General features: G+C 40.3%; 1 protein-coding gene across 1 annotated transcript in view; it reads left to right on the forward strand.

Moving 5' to 3' along the window:
• cab39 (calcium binding protein 39) overlaps nt 1–17655 on the forward strand; it is a 68027-nt gene that overhangs the window by 18340 nt on the left and 32032 nt on the right. The window contains exon 2 of the mRNA XM_080185559.1: nt 6279–6419. Within this exon, the coding sequence (XP_080041685.1) occupies nt 6306–6419 (114 nt within the window). The 5' untranslated portion in view covers nt 6279–6305. The remainder of the gene's footprint in view (nt 1–6278; nt 6420–17655) is intronic.

Below are 17655 nucleotides of genomic sequence, written 5' to 3' on the forward strand. Positions count from 1 at the left end.
TTGAGACATTTTTTCTTAAATATATATACCATTCTCCCTTTAGAAGTGCTGGATTTCTGGCAATCATGGATAACATTCGCAGTTTACCCCAGTCTTTATATTGGAACATGACCAATGAGCTATTTGTCTCTTTGGATACAGTCAATTGGATCCTGCCCTCATCTGATGACGAGAGACGGGCAGAAAACTTGAAGCCTGTTAGCTTAACAGCTGTTATGTTTTAAGATGTTATAACAGTGCACTTAAATTCAAGTTAATCAGGCATAGTCCACATGGTTTTGTGAGAGGGAAAACCCTGTTTAATCAATTTATTGGAATTTTTTTGAAGTATAATATTTAAAAGACATTTGGACAGGTAAATGGAGGGAAAGGTTTACAGGGATGTGGTCCACATGCAGGCAGATAGGACTAGGCCATGCTGACCAGGTTTCCTAAACTGAACAAGTTGGACCAGTGGGCCTGATTCCAGTGCTATATATCTTTGACTCTAAGCAGCAGGTGCTGTGGATAAAGGGAAACCAGTGGGTGTACATACTTGGATTTTCAGAGAGTATAATAAGATGCCTCATCAAAAGTTTATTAAAAATAAAAGCCCATTGTGTAGAGGGTAACATTGACATGGATAGAAGATTGGCTAGCTAACAGGAAACAATAGGCATAAATGGGTCATTTTCTGATTGGCAGCTTGTGACAAGTGGTGTACCTCAATTATTTATATGAATAATTTGGCTGAAGAGACTGATATTTGGCACAAAGATGAGTGGAAAAAGTAAGTTCTGAAGAAGGCATCAAAAGGTAGATTCAGTGAGTGGGCAAATATCTAGCAAATGAATTATATAGGAGAATGTTAGGTTGTCCATTTTTTGCAGGACAAAACATATTATCTAAATGGTGAGAGATTGCAGAGAGATCTAGGTGTCCAACTGCAGCAATCACAAGATGCAGCATATAATGAGCAAAGCTAATAGAAGTGTTATATTTTCTTGAGGGGTTTTGAATACAAGAGTTGGTGGTTATATTTTAGTTACACAAGGCATTGGTGAGATCACATCTGGAGTACATACAAATGTATGAAATTGGAACAGAAGTAAGCAATTTGGCTCCTTGAGTCTGCTCCGTCATTCAATAAAATCATGGCTGAGCTGTTTTGTTTTGAATTCCATATTTTCCCCCATCTTCTAATTGACCTTTGATTCTCTTGCCAAAGAATAATCTATCTACCTTGGCTTTAAAAATACTTAATGATGTTGTCTCCACGGTCTTCTGAGAGTTGCAAAATCACACAACTCTTGAGAGAAAATATTTCTCCTCCGTACCTGAAAAGGATGAGTCCTAATTTTAAAACAGTGCCTTCTAGTCTGGACTCGCCCACAAGAGGAAACATCCTGTCCACATCTACCTTGTCAAGACTATTGAGGTCTTGCGTACTTCAATTAAGTCACCCCTCCTTCTAAACTCCTCCTTCCTTTGTAAATAACCTGCTAATTCCAACAATCAATCTAATAAACCTCCTCTGAACCATTTACATTCTTCCTTTAAGAAGACCAAAACTGCATACACTAAAATGCGATCTCACCAATGTTCTGTGACTAAAGCCACACCGATTCCCCTTGTGTTAAAGGACAGCTTTCCATTAGCTGTCTTAATTTAACCTGCCTTAATTAACTCTCAGTTCACAATCAATGATCACCCTCAACTCCAGTGCCCTACAAGGCTGTGTTCTCAGCCGCCTACTATACTCCTTATACATTTGACTGTGTGGCCAAATTTCCTTCCAATTGGGTTTTCAAGTTTGCTGATGACACCACTAGTGGGTCGGATCTCAAACGATGACAAGACAGAGTACAGGAATGAGAGAATCTGGTGAACTGGTGCAGCAACAGTAATCTCTCCCTCAATGTCAACAAAATGAAGGAGATTGTCATCAATTTCAGGAAGTGTAAAGGAGAACGTGCCTCGGTCTACATCAATGGGGAAAAAGTAGAAAGGGTCGAGAGCTTCAAATTTTTAGGTGTCCAGATCACCAATAATCTCTCTTGGTCCCCCATGCTGACACTATAGTTAAGAGCCCACCAATGCCTTTACTTTCTCAGATCACTAAGGAAATTTGGCATGTCAGCTACGACTCTTTCCGATTTTTATACATGTGCCATAGAAAGCGCACTTTCTCGTTGTATCACAGCTTGATATAGCTCCTGCTCTGCCCAAGACCACACAGAACTACAAAAGGTTGTGAATGTAGCCCAATCCATCATGCAAACCAGCCTCCCATCCATTGACTGTCTACACTTCCTGTCTTGGAAAAGCAGCCAGCATAATTAAGGACCCCATGTACCTCAGGCATTCTCTTTTCCACCGCCTTCCTTTGGGAAAATGATACAAAAGTCTGAGGTCATGTACCAATCGACTCAAGAACAGCTTCTTCCCTGTGGTGTCAGACTTTTGGATGGACCTACCTTGCATAAAGTTGATTTTTCTCTACATCCTAGCTATGACTGTAACATTACATTCTGCAATCTCATTTCCTTCTCTATGAATGGTATGTTTTGTCTGTATAGCATGCAAGAAACAGTACTTTCACTGTTAATACATGTCACAATAATAAAGCAAATTAATTACTTGCTGTACCCACATTCTAACTTAAGTTTAAGTTTTTGAGAGTGTCACAAGTAGGCTGACATTAACATTGCAATGAATTTACTGTGAAAATCCCTTGGTTGCCACACTCTGGTGCCTGTTCAGGTACACTGAAGGAGAATTTAGCATAGCCACTGTACCTAACCAGCATGTCTTTTGGACTCTGGGAGGAAACCGGAGCACCTGGAGGAACCTGTGCAGACTCAACCTAGGCAGTGACCTAAGCTGGGACTCGGCCCTGGGTTCTTGGTGCTGAGGCAGCAGTGCTAACCACTGTGCACACAGACACCTGAATCCCTTTATCTCGGAATTTTGCAGCCATTCTCCATTTAAGCAATACTTTGTCTTTTTATTCTTCCTGCCTAAATGAACAACTTCACATTTTCCTATATCATGCTTCATCTGTCAGAATCTTTGCTCACTCGCTCAACTGATCTATATACATCTACAACCTCGTGTTCATCACGTGTAGCTATCTTTGTCATGTGCAAACTTATCGACAACACTTTCATTCGCGTCATCAAAGAAATCAATGTAACTTGTAAAAGTAAGGCCACAGCACAGATCCCTGTGGACTCTGCTCATCATATCCTGCCAATCAGAAAAGACCCATTTGTGCAGTGTTTTCTACCAATCAGCAAATTTTCTCCATGTTAATGTGATCCCAACACCATGAGCTCTTACTTTCTGCAGTAACATTTGACGTGGCACCTTATCGAATGCCTTTTGGAAATCTTAAGTACGTTTACAGTGCCCTTTTATTCACAGTGCATGATACTCATCAAAGAACCTTCAAAGTTGGTTAAACCTGATTTTCCTTTCATAAAACCATGCTGACTCTTCCAAATGCCATGAGTATTTTGCCCAACTAAACCTTAAAAATTGATTCTAGTATCTGCCCCATGATAGAGACTGTTATTGAACTAACTGGCCTAACTGTTTTTAGCCTCCCTCCTTGAATAGATGGGTCATATTTGCTACTTTCCAGTCTGGAACCTTTCCAGAATCTTGCAAATTTTGGAAAATTGATGTTCACATCTACCTTTTCAGCTATCCCTCAAGACCCAGAAATTTGTCAGCCTGTAGGCTTCCCTCACGATTGTAATTTCACCAAGTACCCCCCTCTCATCTGCCTTCATATTTACAGCTGTTACTGGAATGCATCTTGTCTCTTGTATAGTGAAGGCAGCAGCCAAATATTTGTTCATTTCATCTACCATTTTCTTATTATCTACTATAAACTCCCCATTGCCACTCTCTGGAGGTCCAACACTTCCTTTTCAAATACCTGTTGAAACTCATTATCCATTTTTGTTTCCAGCTAGCTTCCCCTCATATTTTCCTCTGATTAACCCTTCAGTCATTCTCTGCCATTCTTTATATTCTGACCTACCACTCAGCTTTGCATAGTTGCATGTTTTTTAAGTCTGATAGTTTAGTTAACCATGGATTGTGTGTGGGTTGGGGGGGCGGTGTTGTAGTCAGCCCCTTCAATTTTTTCTAAAATAGGAATATGCTGATTGAGTATTCTGAAATAGTCCCTTTTAAAAATCTGCTCCCATTGCTTCTCTGTTGATTTGTTCTCTAGCCTCTTCCCAATTCACTTGAGCTAGCTCAACTTTCATGCCCACATAATTGCCCTTGTTTAAATTTAAAATACTTACATTAAACCTACTCTCCCTTTTAAACTAGATGTAAGATGTAATCATATTGTGGCTGCTGCTACTTTGGGGTGTCTTTACCTGGGTCATTAATTGCACATTACCCAATATGAAATCTAATATAACCTACTTTGATTTTTTTTAAACCTATCTTGAAAGCATTCTGAACTCCTCATCCAGGCTACGACTGCAAATCTTATTTTTCAAGTTTATATGTAAAATCACTAATCTTACTGAAATTGCCCGTGATTCATTGTAACTTCATTGCAATGTTAATGCAAGTCTATTTGTGACAAAAATAAACTTCAAAACTTTGATTATTGCTGAACCTTTGTCACACGTCCCCAACATTGTTTTGTCTTGCATTGCAGTTACTGTTATTGGTTACTGTGTGCAGTACTAGTCTCCTTATTTGAGGAAAGATGTAACTGCATTGGAAGCAGTTCAGAGACTGTTACTAGTACCTGGAGTGCGTGGTTTGTCTTCGGAGGAAAGGTTGGACAGGTTCAACTTGTGTGCTGGAGTTTGGAAGAGTATGAGGCAACTTGACTGAAATTTGTAAGATCCTTAGGGGATTTGACAGGGTTGTTGTGGAAAGAATGTTTACTTTAGTCAGAGAATCTAGAACTAGGGGCCACATTTTGAAAATAAGGGGTCACCCATTTAAGGCAGAAATGAGAGAATAATTTTGAGGGTTGAGACTTTTGGAATTCTCCTCTTCAAAAGTGGTTGAGGTAGAGTCTTTAAACATTTTTAAGGCAGCAGTAGATATGTTCTTGATAATCAAGGTGGTGAAGGGTTATCAGGGTACACAGATACCTGGGGTTGAGGTTAAATGAGATCAGCCATGAATTTGAGGTGCTAAGTGGCTTATTCTTTGCTCCTAATTTTCTATGTTCAAATGTAACATGTAAAGCACTAACTAGCCCTCGGTATACCTGAGGTGACAGTCAGATTGACTCATTTTAATTGAAAATGTCTTAGAGGCATTCAGATAAATCTGTATTGCCTGAAAAGCAAAGGAACCTAAGGTATGTATTTAACAAACATTGACCATCATTCAGAACCAGGAAAGTACCAACACTGAAAAAGTACTTGTGCACTGCTTTTTGTCTGAACTATTTTACCAAGAAAGGAACAAAAGTGGTTATATATGTGAGAATTAAGATTATACACCCAATGAATCTTTATTTTTTATTCACTAATCAAAAGTGTAATTGACCACATCTTTATTCCCAATTAACCATATGGTTATTATGCTAGCATAATTCTACTTGTTTCCAGTGTCCCCAAGACATTTGAAAACTTTCATTCTATGTTAACTTGGATATTACAATGGTGCAATTAACTGAGTGCTTTTCAAGACTTTATCTTTAGTAAAAGTTTTAATTCTCTGCTAAATTTCAGATGTCAATTTTTGCAAAATACTAACCAATTACCACCAATCTGAAAAAACTTGGGGCTGGGAGAATGATTATTTCTTTTCACGGCCAAGTCAGTTTAAGGTGAGGAGCAAGACCATGCAGTTCCCCATCTCAAACTGTCAAAAGCCATAAGGCCTACTTTAGACCATGTCTCAGAGTTCCCCCTTTAAAGAGGGGGAGGCAGATTAACAGCTGAACATATGGTGTAGACTAAAATGAGGAACGTGGCTCTGGGATCTCCGGAACGTGATTGAGGACCATTAAATATTTGTGGCTAAGCTGCTAAGGAGTACTTTAATTACAACAAATTGGTTCAGATCAGTTTGTTTGTGTGCCTTGCTGATCTGGAATCAGTAGGTATTCAAAATTTACTTAATATATATTTTCCACTCTTTCAAATAATTGCCTGTGCATGAATTGAATTAAATTGGTTGAATAACACCATAAAAGTAAAGAAAGTTGTTAAATTTATTTGAAAAACTCCATGTTGTGTTCCTATGGTATAGAAATGTGTTCTTAAAATTTTCTAAAATGAATTTTGTTTTGACATTTGCAGGTGAAATAGTTCTGTCACTTGGCAACAATGCCATTCCCATTTGGCAAGTCCCATAAGTCTCCAGCAGACATTGTGAAAAATCTGAAGGAGAGCATGGCAGTATTAGAAAAACAAGATATCTCTGACAAAAAGGCAGAAAAGGTACAGTGCCATCACTTAATGTGACATCACTTAATCTCTCTCCCTCCTTGGTCAAGTGCAGAATGAGAATTTTGATGACTTTTGTCTGTTTAATTCAATCATAGCATTTTCTCCAGCACCTGCAAATGTAATTAACTTGCCGTTGAATTTCGCACATAGTTTTTACAACCTTAAGTTTCTGTTTGGCATTTAAAGAAATAAAATGGTTTATTGATTTAATTTTTTTAAACTGTACTGTTTACTTTGAACGTTCAGTTATTTGTACTCGTTTCTTTTTCATAAAATAGACCCAGGGTATCTGGAATTCTAGCATGCTATCTGGAACAAAATATAGAAGTTATCTAATCATGTACAATTAAAGAACTTGCAATTTTCTAATAACTGCAATGGTTATACATAGGATTCTAGTGCAATGAGCAAGCTAGTAATGAAGTGATCTGGATTAATTAATTCAGGCCAATTAATTAATGGTTTAAAAACTCAACCAGTTCACTAATGCTCTTTACAGAAATAAACTTATCACTCAGTCTGATCTAAATGTGACTCCAGAACTAGTAAGCAATCTCTCAACACCACGTTAAAGTCCAGCAGGTTTATTTGGTAGCACGAGGTTTTGGAGTGCTACAGTTTCATTTGTCTATAGCGGAATTGGTGATGACCACTGCACAGCCCTTGTGGGGACAAAGGCACGTTGTCATACTCAGGGCTAACTCTAATCCTCCATGTTATCATGCAACACCCTTGCTAAATATAATAGATTCAGTACAAACTGAGTATTCATAAGACCCTGCAAACTAACTGGCAATACCATTGCATTTTACGATTCACTTAACCTCATAATGTAGGTTATCTCTCTCTGGAATTACCTTCAAATTAGGAGACTGACCCTGTTTCAACGAGGGATGTAGAATAACATTTTGGGAAAAGGACTGTGCATACCTGCAAATGAAATTTCTGCCTTGTGAAGCTACAAGACTGGACTAAATGCATGATAAATAGTGAAAGCAATATGCTGTTGACAGAGCTAGGAAATCTCTTGAGTAGCAGCTTCAAACAGAACAGAATTCCATTGCATCCAATTGTGACGGGTATCAAATAATTTAAAGCTAACAGGAGAAGGTGATTCCATGAAAATACAGCATGAGTGCCAATCTCAAGGCTGAGGTCTTTGCAACTGTCCTCAGCCAGAAATGTCAAATAGATCTCTCGCCATCTGCTCCTGAGGCTCTGTATCATGGAAACCAGTCTTTGGCCAATTTGATTCACTCCCAAGTAACAAAGAAAAAGCATTTCTCCATAGGCTCTGATGACCTTGCTGCAGCACCAAAACTTTGTGCTCTAGATCTAGTTGCATCCCTAGCCAAGCTGTTCAAATGCATACATAAATACTGACTTTGACTTGACACTGGAAAGTTCCTCTGTACAAAAAGCAGAACAGATTCAATCCAGCTAGTTACCTCCATGTCGACCTTTTCCAATCATTAGTAAAGTCATGGAAGATGTTGTGCCAATGCTATCGCTGGCTCTTATTCACTTAACCCAAACTAAGCATCAGTGGATATGACAGGGCCATAATAATAGGAGCTAGAGTTGGCCACATGACCTGTTGAGTCAGCTCCATCCATTGAATAAGATCATGGATGAGCTTCAAACTCAACGCCACTTCCACACCCAGTCTCTCTTTCCGATTCTCTCAAGAATCTTATCAGTCTCAGTCTTGAATACACTGAGCATCTACAATCTGTCTTGAAGGAGTTTAAAGATTCACAAGCTTCTGAATGAAGAAATTTCTCCTCGTGTCATAAATGGGCAACTCCTTAACTTGGGACTCTAGATTCTTTCAATACTCTCCAACCAGGGCAAAGATTCTCTCGGACTGTCAGTTGTGGTTCAGTTGGCTGCATTCCTGACTTCAGCACAGCTAATAGTGTTGTGTGGTTGGGGGTTCTATCTTTAGGATGAGATGTTAAACTGAGGCCTGATCTGCACCCCTCAAGTGGATATAAGACATCTGATGACACTTTCAAAAGAACAGCAGGGGAGTTAAAACCAGTTGTTTGATCAATATTTATTCTTGAACTAATGTTTCAATAAAATATGAAAATGGCTTTAAGTCACTCAGATTTATCAGATCTTTGGTTCCTCAGTATTTCTAATACATTTCTTATGTCTGCTACTCTGAAGACAGATGCTAAATATTTGTTAAATATGTCATCATTTCCTTATTTCTCTTGCCTTGACCTTTAAGGCAACATGGTCACTTTTGTTAATCTCAAGTCATTAGAATTTGTTTTATTATTCCTAGTATATTCATTTTGTTTCCCTGATCTTGGTCATCCTTTGGTTCTGAGGCACTTGATCCTCAATCTTATTGCACTTGGCATCATTATAAATCTCCTTTAATCTACACTTCTAATCTTTAGTTAGCCACATAATGATCGCTTTCCCAATTAAGTTTTATGGAATCATTATCATTGACTATTGCTTTTTTCCATATCTTGTCAATCTGATTTTCCAATCTAGTCTGTGACCCTCATGCCCATTTAATTGCCATTTAAGTTTAAAACTCTGATACTTCAATGTCACATACAAGCTCTTAACTAAATTTGTATATGATGACTTTTTCCCAGATATCTTATGAGATTACTAATTGACCACTTGACTCCAAACTTCATTACTGGTTTGGTCTAAACATTCTCAGAACAGGTGAGAGTGACTGTCTTTGACATCAAGGCATTGTTTGACTGAATGTGGCAGCACCTAACCAGAGTACAATTTGAAGTCAATGGGGATCAGAGGCATCTTTATGCTGCCTTAGCTCAAGAGATGCTGATTGTATAGAAGTTGGAGAGTCAGTCATAGAGATGTATAGCATGCAAACAAGCCCTTCAGTCCAATCTGTCCATGCTGCCCTTTTTTTTTACACTAAGCTAGTCCAATTGCCTGCATTTGGCCCATATCTCTCTATACTAATCTTACCCATGTAATTGTCTAAATGCTTGTTAAAAGACAACATTGTACCTGCTTCTACTACATCTTGCAGCACAGTACAGACACTCACTGCCCTCAGTTGAAAATATTGCCATTCTGGACCCTTTTAATATCACTCCCCTCTCTTCCCTCAACTCAAACCTATGCCCTAGAGTTTTAGACTCCCCTACTTTTGGGAAAAGATGTTGACTATCCACTTTATCTATGCTCCTCATTATTTTATAGACCTCAATAAGATCACCCCTAAACCTTCAGTGCTGCAGAGAAAAATCCCAGTCTATTCATGTCTTGTAGAACTTCAAGACATCCCAACTCCTATATTCAGTGTTCTGGTTGATGAAACCAGGCATGCTGAATATGTTCAACACCCTGTCCACATGTGACTCCACTTTCAAGGAGCTATGAACCTGTACTTCTGGCTGTCTAGTTCTATAACTCCTCCCAATACCCTAACTGAATAGGTTCTGCCCTGATTCGATCCACCAAAATCCATGTGAAGTTTGCACATTCTCCCTGTGTCTGTGTGGGTTTCCTCCAGGTGCTGTGGTTTCCTCCCACAGTGCAAAGATGGGGGATTAAGTGGATTGACTGTGTTAAATTGCCCCTTAGTTGTCAGGGGGTCTAGCTAATGTAAATGCATGGAGTTATGGGGATGAGACCTAGGTGGGATTGTGGTCAGTGTGGACTCGATGTGCCAAATTAGGATTCTATGATCTCACATTTTATCTAAATTAAACTCCCATCTGCCATTCATCCACCCACTGGCCCAACTGATCAAGATTCCTTTGCAATCCTAGATGGTATCTTGGCATTAGGACCTGTCTGCAGGAATTCCTCAAGATTCTCTTTAGTCCAGCTAACTTCAAGTGATTCATCAGTAAAGTTTACTTATTAGTCGCAAGTAGACTTGCGTTCACGCTAATGAAGTTACTGTGAAAATTCCCTAGTCGCCACACTTCAGTGCCTGTTTGGGTAGAATGAGGGAGAATTTAGCATGGCCAACTCACCTAACCTGCACATCTTTGGACTGTGGGAGGAAACCCACGCAGATGCAAGGAGAATTGTGCAAACTCCACAGTGTGACCCAAGCTGGGAGTTGAACCTGGGGTTGAGGCAGCAATGCTAACCACTGTGCTGCCCCAGTGAACTTTCCATTGTAATGTTGGAAGAAAGAATGCTTGATGATTGGTCATTGTTCAGTTTCATTCATTGCTGCTAGTACGAAAGTGAGCATTGCTGCATGTAGTAGGATCTGGATAATATACAGGCTAGGGTTTTCACATTTGTGACACGTGGTAAGCAGTGACCTGTCCAACAAAAGTGTTTAACTACTTTTCCATTGCTGTCATTAAATCACTCATCTGTACAAGTTCTGTAGTTACAAGAGCAGGTCAGAGACTTGGTATTAGTGAATGACTTGTCTACAGACTACCCAAAGCCTTTATCATTGACAAAATCCAAATCAGAAGTGTGATAGAATAATTTACATTTACCTGTATGAGCATAGCTTCAACACCAATCTAAAATATCAATGCCATCCAGGACAAAGCAACCATCTTGACTTTCCATTTAGTGCCTTACACATTCACTCCATCTACCATAGTGCAATGTGGCTGCAGTGTATACTATCCGCAAAAGGCATTGCAGCATTTGTCAAAGTTTATTTGACAGCAGCTCCCAAACTTGTAGCCCCTACCACCTAGAAAGGATAGAAGGCACGTGGACATGCCATCACCTGTAATTACCTCTCCAAGTCACATGCTGTTGTGATATTGCAATGTTTTGTTGTTTGTTCATTGCTACTAGGTTAAATTTCTGTAACTCCATACCTAAACATGTTGTAGGAGTACTTTCACCATACAGACTGCAATGGCACCTTGAGGGCAATTAAGGAAGAATAATAAATGCTGGCCTTGCCAGTGAAGCAAACATCCCATGAATTAATTAAAAAAGAGAGAAACTGATAGAAAGTGGTTTGATCTCTCGTCAATTGTCATCTACCTCAACTTAAGGGGACCCAAAATGCAGCAATATCCCCATTTGTGAGGAAGGTAAGGGCATGTGTACCACCGTAATTGGATTCTCATTCCTGGAAGCCACAGCATGATTTTTACTCGTTCAGTTACTCATCTCTGAAGCTGTATATCTCGAAGACCGTGTTCGTTCTCTAGGAGGTTTCCTTGACTTGGGCAGATTTGATTCAGCCATAACTTGACTACTTGATGTCATCAATGGGTGCCAATAATCAAAGCTGCCAGATTTCCTGGCACTAAAATCCTTCACCTGGCTGAATACACGTTAAAGGGAAAAAAAAAGGTTATATCTGGTTTAAAATCAACTTCAGGTAGTCTAGTTAGAGTTCATGCAAATAGGAAGAGGCAGCATAAATTTAAGTTCTGAATACCCCTCTTACAACAAGCATCAGCAGGAGACTCCACAAGGTTGTTGAAATGAGCAAAGGGAAGAAATACTCCTCTTGAACTCTGTATTACTGTAGGGAAATTAAGGTTAAGCCTGATTACAGTTGGACCCATTCTGGTATCTGATGTTATCCTTTCAAAATCTAATTCTCTCAAAAATGTTGTCACTGATAACTGAACAATCGCAGGCAAAATGTGAAGCTGGTCAAATGCCAACTTTCACAGCACTCCTAACTCTGAATTCAATTTTTCTAAAGGAGGGTTTTTCTTTTTCAGGTTATGCCTGTGCAGTGTTTCAATTATGGTCTGTGATATGTAACAGGAAATGGCATATTTCTGCCTCAGTAGTGGCATCAGTATGTGGAGAATGAAGAATATTCAAGAGTTATCATTAAGCAGTCAAATTGCATTCTTTTCCACCACCCTATCCTCTTCCCCCCAATTGCCTTTTTAGCAGTGTGTGTATTTTATATGCACCATGATGTCCTTGCTAAAGGATTAATTATTTTGCCGTTAATTTTAACTTTGAGAACAAAGGCACTTGCATCTTACATATTCCTTTATGCAATCTTTTGTGCTTCTCAAACCACATGACATAAAATGAACGCTCATTCAAGTGTGTGCACATTTTCGGGCAAGACAGTCTGTTTGATTAGAACATAGAACGTTACAGCACAGTACAGGCCCTTTGGCCCTCAATGTTGTGTTGAGCTATGTCCAATCCCAAGATCAAGCTATCCCATTCCCTATAATTCTGGTGTGCTCCATCTACCTATCCAATAAGTGCTTGAAAGTTCCTAAAGTGTCTGACTCCACTAGCAGCAGGCAGTCTATTCCACACTCCAGCCACTGAGTGAAGAATCTACCTTGGACATTCCTCCTATATCTCCCACCATGAAACTTATAGTTATGCCCCCAGTAACAGCTACATCCACTGAGGAAATAGTCTCTGCACGTCACTCTATCAATCCCCCTCAGCTTGTAAACCTCTAAGTCACCTCTCATCCTCCTTCGCTGTAAAGAGAAAAGCCCCAGCTCCCTCAACCTTTCCTCATAAGACCTCCCCTCCAAACCAGGCAGCATTCTGGTAAATCCCCTCTGCATTCTCTCCAATGTTTCCACATCCTCCTTATAGTAAGGTGACCAGAACTGAACACAATATTCCAAATGTGGTCTCACCAATGTCCTGTATAGTTGCAGCATAGCCCCACAGTTCTTAAACGCGAATCCCCTGTTAATAAATGCTAACGCACTATAAACCACCTTCACGGCTTTATCCACTTGAGTGGCAATCTTCAGAGATCTGTGGATGTAAACCCCAAGATCTCTCTGTTCCCCCACATTCCTCAGAACCCTGCCATTGACCTTGTCATCCACATTCAAGTTTGTTCTACCAAAATGATTCACCTCACACTTATCAGGGTTAAACTCCATCTGCCACTTTTCAGCTCAGCTCTGCATCCTATCAATGTCTCTTTGCAGCCTGCAAGAGCCCTCCACCTCATGCACTACTCCACCAATCTTGGTATCATCAGCAAATTTACTAACCCACCCTTCAGCCCCCTCTCCCAAGTCATTGATAAAAATCACAAATAGCAGAGGACCCAGCACTGACCCCTGTGGTACACCACTGGTAACTGGCCTCCACTCTGAAAAATTTTCCTTCCACCACCAGTCTCTGTCTTTTATGAGACAGCCAGTTACTTACCCAATCGGCCAAATTTCCTTCTATCCCGCACATCCTTATCATCTTCATGAGCCTACCATGGGGAACCTTATCAAACGCCTTACTAAAATCCATGTATACGACATCAACTGCTCTACCATCATCCACACACTTACCACCTCAAAGAATTCAATCAAATTTGTGAGGCAGGACTTGCCCCTCATGAAATCGTGCTGACTATCCCAGATTAAACTGCATCTTTCCAAATGGTTATAAATCCTATCTCTCAGGACCCTTTCCATTAATTTACCGATCATTGAAGTAAGACTAACTGGCTTATAATTACCAGGGTCATTCCTATTTCCTTTCTTGAAGAGAGGAACAACATTCACCACTCGAGTCCTCTGGCACAATCCCCATGCACAGTGAGAACCTAAAGATCAAAGCTAAAGGCTCCGCAATTTCATCCCTTGCCTCCCAAAGTATCCTAGGATGTATCCCATCTGGCCCAGAGGTCTTATCCATCCTCAGGTTTTTCAAAATTACTAATACATCTTCTCTCAGTACATCTACCTCCTCTATCCTATCACCCTGTATCACGCACTCATCCTCAAACATGGCCCCTCTCCTTTGTGAACACTGAAGAAAATTGTCTGAAAGAACATAAGAACATAAGAAATAGGAGCAGGAGTAGGCCATCCAGCCCTTCGAGTCTGCCCCGCCATTCACTAAGATCATGGCTGATCTGTCGCTGCTCAGTTCCACTTTCCCGCTTTCTCCCCATAACCCTTAATCCCCTCTCTTATCAAAAACCCATCAACCCGCGTCTTAAAAATATTTAGCGAGGCAGCCTCCACCACTTCAATGGGCAGAGAATTCCAGAGATTCACCACCCTTTGAGTGAAGAAGTTCCTCCTCAACTCCGTTCTAAACCGCCCCCCCTTATCTTGAGGCTGTGCCCCCTAGTCCTACTGTCTTTTTTGAGCGGGAAGAGTCTCTCCACCTCTATCCTATCCATCCCATTCATCATCTTATATGTCTCAATGAGATCTCCCCTCATTCTTCTAAACTCTAACGAGTACAAGCCCAGTTTATTCAGCCTCTCCTCATAGCTCAACCCCCTCAACTCCGGTATCAGCCTAGTAAACCTCCTTTGCACTCCCTCCAAGGCCAAAATATCTTTGCGCAGGTGTGGTGCCCAAAACAGTACTCCAGCTGCGGCCTCACCAATGCCCTATACAGTTGCAGCAAGACCTCCCTACTTTTATATTCAATCCCCCTCGCTATGAAGGCCAGCATCCCATTCGCCTTCCTGACCACCTGCTGCACCTGCAAGCTGGGTTTTTGCGACTCTTGCACAAGGACCCCGAGGTCCCTCTGCACCGTCGCCTGCTGCAGTTTTTCGCCCCGTAAGTAATAGTCCTTCCTACCGTTCTTCCTACCAAAGTGGACCACCTCACACTTGCCAACATTAAATTCCATTTGCCATTTCCTGGCCCATTCGCCCAGCCTATCTAGATCCTTCTGCAGACTCTCCACACCCTCCGCACAATTTGCCGTTCCCCCAATCTTGGTGTCATCAGCAAATTTCGACACCCTACACTCGGTTACCCTCCTTCAGATCATCTATATAAATGGTAAAAAGCTGAGGCCCCAGCACCGACCCCTGGGGCACTCCACTAGTCACCATCCGCCAATCCGAATAGCACCCGTTGATCCCCACTCTCTGCCTCCTATTTGACAACCAATCCTCAATCCACGCTAACACCCTACCCCCAACTCCATGTCCCTCGACCTTCTGCAATAACCTCTTGGTACATGTATATTTTAAAGGATTGGAATTGTTTATGAAGAATGCCTGGGACTTGTGAATGCTTGAATATTGCTAAATCAACATGAGAATAGTTGTTTGTTGGTCTTTGAAATGTCAATTCCTTGGATGCTGTTATAGCCTTGAACGTTCCTAACTTCCTTAGTTTAAGTTTTCAACTTGCTTACTAGGATAGGCAAAACACTGAGGATGCAGCAGCTTTTGAGGAGAAACTCACATTTTTAATCCAACCTGAGTTTTACCTCAACATTATGCATCCAATTAACTTGTCAGCTGTGTTGCCTGTGAATCAGAAGCTCTTCTGGTGTTTTAGTGATCTCAGAATTTCTGATGTTGACTTATTGTTTCTTGAGAATGATGTAATTGTCTTAAAAGATATTGATGCTGTTTTCTAGAACTTGTCCACTTGTTTTTTGAGATTCCAGGGTCAAAGATTCAGCAATTCTTTTTGTTTTTGATTTTTCATTGTTTCTAAAGTTTAATCATAGGCTTTCACGTGAGTAAAGGTACAAGGACTTCTGCCTATTTCAATCCCTTGTTAGCGATTCTTGAGTCTGCTTTCCCAGTTGGACTGCAGCATTATCTGGAAGTACATAAATTATCTGAGCAAAGTGGTCAATATGCAGAGAAACCAGTAAGGCAATTTATTCCCTATTTTTCTTTTACCCCACCATTCAGCTCAATTTCCCTTTTCCTTCACCCCAAACTCATGGAGTCTTAGAATGTATTTGGGTTTATAAGCATGTTTAAGATATCAAACTACATAACTCCAGTATTCAGGTACAGGATTTTTTAAGTTAGGAAAGGACTGGCACCTCTATCCAATTCACTAGTAAAGAGGAAAAAAGTGTTTTTGTACTGGGGAAAGGGAGAGAGAAATTTCTATTTCAAAGTTTTTGTTATCAGAACTACCGTTTTGGCAATTTATGCCACGTTTAGCAAGCATGCCTATGTAAATGTTGAAAATTATTTGTCTCTGATGCTGACATGGCTAAAACAGAAGAACAGTAGCAACTATATTCAGTTAACAAGATGTACGTAGTGACTTGCCAAACCACCTTCGACAGTCTCTTTCAAACCATGACCTCTACCAACTAGAGATGAGGACAACAGACATATGGGAGCAACACCACCTGCAAATGTCACTGCTCCTTTACAGACAGAGTCAAAATTTGAACTACCTCCCTTGCAGCAATGTGGCCTTACTTAATGATGTGGATGTGCCGGCGTTGGAATGGGGTAAACACAGTAAAAAGTCTGACACCACCTGGTTTTAGTCCAACCGATTTATTTGATAGTAAACGCACAAGCTTTCGGGTTAGTCCCTTCGTTCTCCATTCACCTGACGAGGGGACTAACCCGAAAGCTTGTGCGTTTACTATCAAATAAATCGGTTGGACTAAAACCAGGTGTTGTCAGACTTTTTACTGGCCTTACTTAATGGCAGCTCAGCATCATCTTCTGAAAGGCAACAAATGTTGGTTTTGCCAGAGAAGTCCGCATCCCATAAAATAATATTTAAAATAGGCACAAGATGTGCAGTAGATCAGTACCTTTAGGAACTTACTTTCTTACTACTTTGTTAGAAGCCCTGAAAATAGACTTTGACTTCAACTTTGGTTTAGAGCTGTTCTCTTTTCTTGTTTGTTTTTTGGTCCCAAGATAAGGTTGCTTTAGAAATGCTGTGAATGGAGGTGAGCAGTGTAGAATTACCAAGTGACAGCCCCACGCTTGATCTTGCGATGTGGGGGGAAGCTTCAGCCTCGGGGGTTATTGAGAGCAAGATACTTCCTTTAATCACTAACTTCAGCTTTGCTGAGTCTCCTTGGTGCTTAGGATAGTTGAGGGCATTATTTCAACTGAATTGTTTGTTCCATGAAATTTGTTTTCACATTTCTTTTTTATGCCTTGCAACATAAATCCCTCCTGCCCTTGTATGAGACGACATAAATCAAATACTCTGGATTGGAATATTCTGCAAAAAAAATTAAAACATGAAATGCAGAAGCCTGTACCTTCAAATTTAGGCTGTTAGGGAACAGTTCTTTGATTTGAGATTTGCATTCGATACCATGCCCAAAAATAGATATTGAAGAATCCTTCAAGTTCTGCAAAATATTTTGAAAAAAATGCTATGCTGCTTATGAGGAGGTGTGATATGTAGAAGCTGTTTGCCAAGTTTTTAATCTACAGTATCTTGATTACTGAAATATTTCCTGTCTTAATGCACAACAAGCTCATTTCATTCCACTGTATATTTTCATTCAGTACATTGAACTTATCCGAGTTCACATGTAGTGAGTTATTGAAAAAGGCAACAAAGCTTAA

This window comes from Carcharhinus amblyrhynchos, chromosome 3 (assembly GCF_965287045.1).
Source record: "Carcharhinus amblyrhynchos chromosome 3, sCarAmb.v2.hapA, whole genome shotgun sequence".
Lineage (NCBI taxonomy): Eukaryota > Metazoa > Chordata > Chondrichthyes > Carcharhiniformes > Carcharhinidae > Carcharhinus > Carcharhinus amblyrhynchos.